Here is a 3,859-nt window from a genome sequence, read left to right on the forward strand (position 1 = left end):
GATTCTGTATGGAGAAGAATTAGAGACACAAATCAATGCCTGGATGAAACCATATGCTAATGTCAACAGTCAGCAGGAAGAAGCATCAATAAAAGTGACTCCATGGAGCCTCAGGAGACTTCATTTTTTGATGATTATCTTCTCTGAATAGTTGTTGTGCTTAAATACAAGTGTACGACTGCACGTACCTGCACTATCCTTTACGAAATAGTATGTTAAATATGCACCTATTATACGCTCTGTAAATCAACATGCCACATTATTTGTCACATCTACACTACATTAGGACAGAGTCACTACACTCTGAAGTCCTTGAGAGTGTTTTCTATGCACACTTGAGCCTATGCACACTATGCACACAATACTGAGCCACTTAAATTTAACTTTGGTCTTTAGGGGTCCCAGGTAGCACTTTCATGTGGGTGGAGATTGGTTTGGGAGAAGCCAGTCTTGCTAAAGAGTCTGCCTTTTGTTTTACTGGACACAATATCTTACAGAAGTGTCCATTCTGGCTAGAGCTCTGGGGTTCAAGTCTTGATTAAAGCAGTTCAAATAAAACTGAATCTAACTTTTGAAGTCAATGTATTTTTGATCTTTTCTGGGTCATGGTTCGGGGAGGCACTGAATTACAGAGAAGAAATATGATAGGATCATTCAGACTGCACCAGTTTTGTGGTCCCACTGCTTCTGGGGGAACAATTGTGCTCAGCTGGGGGCAGGGAGTTGGGCAAAGGAGATTGGTAGATTAGAGGAAGGACTTGGTCAGTTTAGGGGTCTTTCCCAACTTCTATAAGCAGCCAACTTAAATATAGGAGGGAATAGAGGCCCCAAGGCCTTCGAGAGGCTTTGTAACAGAGAGACCAGAAACCACATTTTTATGGAGGACAGTTGGTAGGAAAGAAGCCCTCCCAAACACACTGAATATTTCATTTCTGTGGGGAAATCTGGTGATTCATCTTTCCTGCGCATATGTAACCGATTCAGCCTAAAGGTGCATTTAAATAATAATAATTAGCTTGAAGGAGCCTAAAGGGGATATTTACATCTTTGTAGGAGGGCTGCTCCTCCAGTGATGGATGGTGGACCGGGCTGCCCGGGCTGCTGCTAAGGCCGCCGCTTGATTTCTGGGAGGCCAGCGGCGGGGGCGGGGGCGGGGGCGGGGGCAAGTCCGAGCCGCCCGGGTCACCCAGTTTCCTGTCCTCCTGCAGCAGCCGGGAGGAGTTCAGGGCCAGTGGGAAAGCGCCCGCGGCAGCCGGCGGGCGGTCCCGGCTGCTCCCCTTCTCCGACAGCCCTCTGCCCTGGAGGAATCGGCCGCCCCCGACTAAAGGGTCCCCTAGCAGGACCCCTGTCTCCTCGTCTTCCTCCTCGTCGTCCTCGGGGTCTCGACTTTCCTCCTCCTCTTCCTCGCCCTCGGGGGGCTTGTGGCCCTCCACGTCCACCTCCTGCTCTTCTTCCTCGTCGTCCTCGTCCTCGGAGGTGTCCTCGCTGGGGTAGCTGCAGCTGGTGCCACTGGGGGACAGAAGGCCTCGGTGGTGCGGCTGCGGGGCCAGCGGAGGCGGCGGGGGCGGGGGCGGCGGCGGGGCTGGGTGGTGGCGCTCGGAACCCTGCTCGTCGGGCTGCGGGGGCAGCAGCAGCAGCGGTGACGGCGGCTGCGGGGGATGATGGTGGTGGTGGTGTTGGTGCGGGTGGTGGTGGTGGTGGTGGTGATGCGCTTGGGCCGAGTGTGGCGCGCCCGCGGACGCCCCGTGCAGTTTGGCCAGGCTCTCTGCGTCGTCCTTGCCGCCCACCGGCCGGAAGGCGCTGGAATGGTGATAGCTGCCTCCGCCGGCTTTGCGCCCCTCCAGGAGGTGCGGGTGGTGGGGGGCGGGCACTCGGGCACCCACGGGGCACGCTCCGGCGGCCGCGGCCCCAGCCCCAGACACGGAGCTCGGGTCGGCCGGAGGCGTGGAGCCCGCACTGCAGTCCCCGCCGCTGCCGCCCGGGGGCGATTCGAAGAGCGCGTCGCGAGCGCCCGCGCCGCCCGCAGGAGGCGGCGGGCCGGAGCCCGGGCCGTTGGCGACGACCGGAGGGGGCTGACCCGGCGGGGGGGCCGCTTCGGCGCTCCCGCCCGCGCCGCCGGGCTCGGCCAGGTCCAGGAAGGCCTGACGCAGCAGGGCCGGGCTTTCTCCCAGCGCGCAGCCGAGCGCCGAGGGCGGCTGCGGCGGGGGCTGTAGGTATGTGGGCACGGGAAGCCCGCCCGGGGTCCGCGGAGGCCAGAACATGCAGAAGGGAGGGTAAAAGGCGTCCTTGCGGCCCGCGGGCCAGAAGAGGCCCGACAGGCCGGCCTTGGGCGCCGCGCCTGCGCCGCCCGCACCCCCCAGGGCCTCGGCCGCGGCGCCCGCGTCCTCCTTCTTGTGGCACAGGCCGAAGGCGGCGGCTGCAGCCGGGAAGGTGTAAGGATGCGGGAAGAGCCCCCCGCAGCCTGGGAACTTCTGCAGCACGCCCCCGAACGAGCCCTTGCTGGGCACCGGGATGACCGGATAGCTGCGTGGCCCTTTGGCGCCAGCCGCCGCGCCCGCGCCGGCGCCAACTCCCGTCACGCAGCCGCCCCCCGCGCCACCCCCGCCCGCTCCGGCGCCGCCGGAGGCCGCGGCCACCGAGAGGCTGGCGGCAGCGGCCGAAAGACTGGCGGCGGCCACGACAGCCGCCTCCTGCAGCGAGTCGTCGTCGTCTTCGAAGCGCGGCCTCTTGTGATGCGCGTGCGGCGCGCCCGCCAACTCGGCCAGAGGTGGCGGGGGCGGCGGCGGGGGCGCCCCCAGCAGGTGCGGGCCCAGCAGTCCCCCACCTCCCGCCACCGCCGCCGCCGCTGCCACAGCGGCCGCCTTGACCGAGCTGAGCGGGTGGCAGGCGGGATGCGCGCCCGGCTGGGGCAGCGCGCGCTTTCGGCTCCCGCCGTTGAACATGGCCTTGACGTCCTCCCAGGCGAATACTAGCTCGTCCTGGGGGCTCTTGTCTGTGAGTTTGAGATGACGGCGCCACGAATTGAAGTTGGCTGCGTCCGGCTGCGTGTACTTGGCGTCGGGCGTACGGTGGGAGTGGAAGATGAACTTGTTGGGCGAGAAGTACATGTTGCAGTAGCTGCATTTGATGCACTTGGCGCGGGAGCTGTTGTAGCGCGCGGGGATGAAGCTGCCGCGGCAGCCCCAGGCGCATTCGTGCGAAACGTCGAAGGCGAAGTTGTCAGGCAGCTTGGGGGGCCTGTTTTCGCCTAGGAACGACTTGCACAAACGCTCAGCCTCACGCTTAGTGATCATGCCGCAGCGGCGCGATGAGATGGGCATGGCCCCGGCGCGTCGCAGGATCTCCAGCTGCACCGGCGTGCACTGCACGCACGTGATGCCCAGCGCCACGCGGCGGTTGTGAATCTCGTTGTAGCTGAAGTTCTTGAGGAGGGTGTTGGAGATCTGCGCCAGGCATAGGCGCTCCTGCCCGTCGATCACCAACGACACGATGGGAATGCCGTAGAGGATCACCTGGCCCACCTGGTTGGGTTTCAGGTTGGCGTGGCCCGGCCGCGGCTGGTTCAGCGCGTCGGGCTGGAAGGCGCTCGACGGTGATGCCAGCAGGATGTCGTTGGGCCCCGGCAGCGGGCTGGAAGCCATCTCCTCCGCCGCGGAAACCCGGGCCGAGCCCTCCGGGTCGGCCTTGGAGACTGGAAGGGAAAGGAGAAAGCGTTGACTAGAGCTTTTTCAGTTTACAAAGAGAGGGGTGGGTTGAGTCGCTAACTGAAGAATTAGAATCACTTCCTTGCTTTGGTTAAGATATAATTATCACTGGGCAAAGGAACCAAGTTTCAGACACAAGGAAGTCATCTCTCTTA

The 3,859-nt window shown here is 62.5% G+C and overlaps 1 protein-coding gene across 1 annotated transcript in view; it reads right to left on the minus strand.

Moving 5' to 3' along the window:
• SKOR2 (SKI family transcriptional corepressor 2) overlaps nucleotides 1–3,641 on the minus strand; it is a 33,396-nt gene extending 29,755 nt beyond the window's left edge. Inside the window, exons 1-2 of the mRNA XM_059894943.1 lie at nucleotides 1,044–3,641; nucleotides 1–4 (exon numbers count right to left, since the gene is read on the minus strand). The exon at nucleotides 1–4 is cut by the window's left edge and continues 60 nt beyond it. Of these exons, the coding sequence (XP_059750926.1) occupies nucleotides 1–4; nucleotides 1,044–3,641 (2,602 nt within the window). The remainder of the gene's footprint in view (nucleotides 5–1,043) is intronic.
• Between the last annotated feature and the right edge of the window lie 218 nt (nucleotides 3,642–3,859).

Source organism: Balaenoptera ricei, chromosome 14 (genome assembly GCF_028023285.1).
Source record: "Balaenoptera ricei isolate mBalRic1 chromosome 14, mBalRic1.hap2, whole genome shotgun sequence".
Classification (NCBI taxonomy): domain Eukaryota; kingdom Metazoa; phylum Chordata; class Mammalia; order Artiodactyla; family Balaenopteridae; genus Balaenoptera; species Balaenoptera ricei.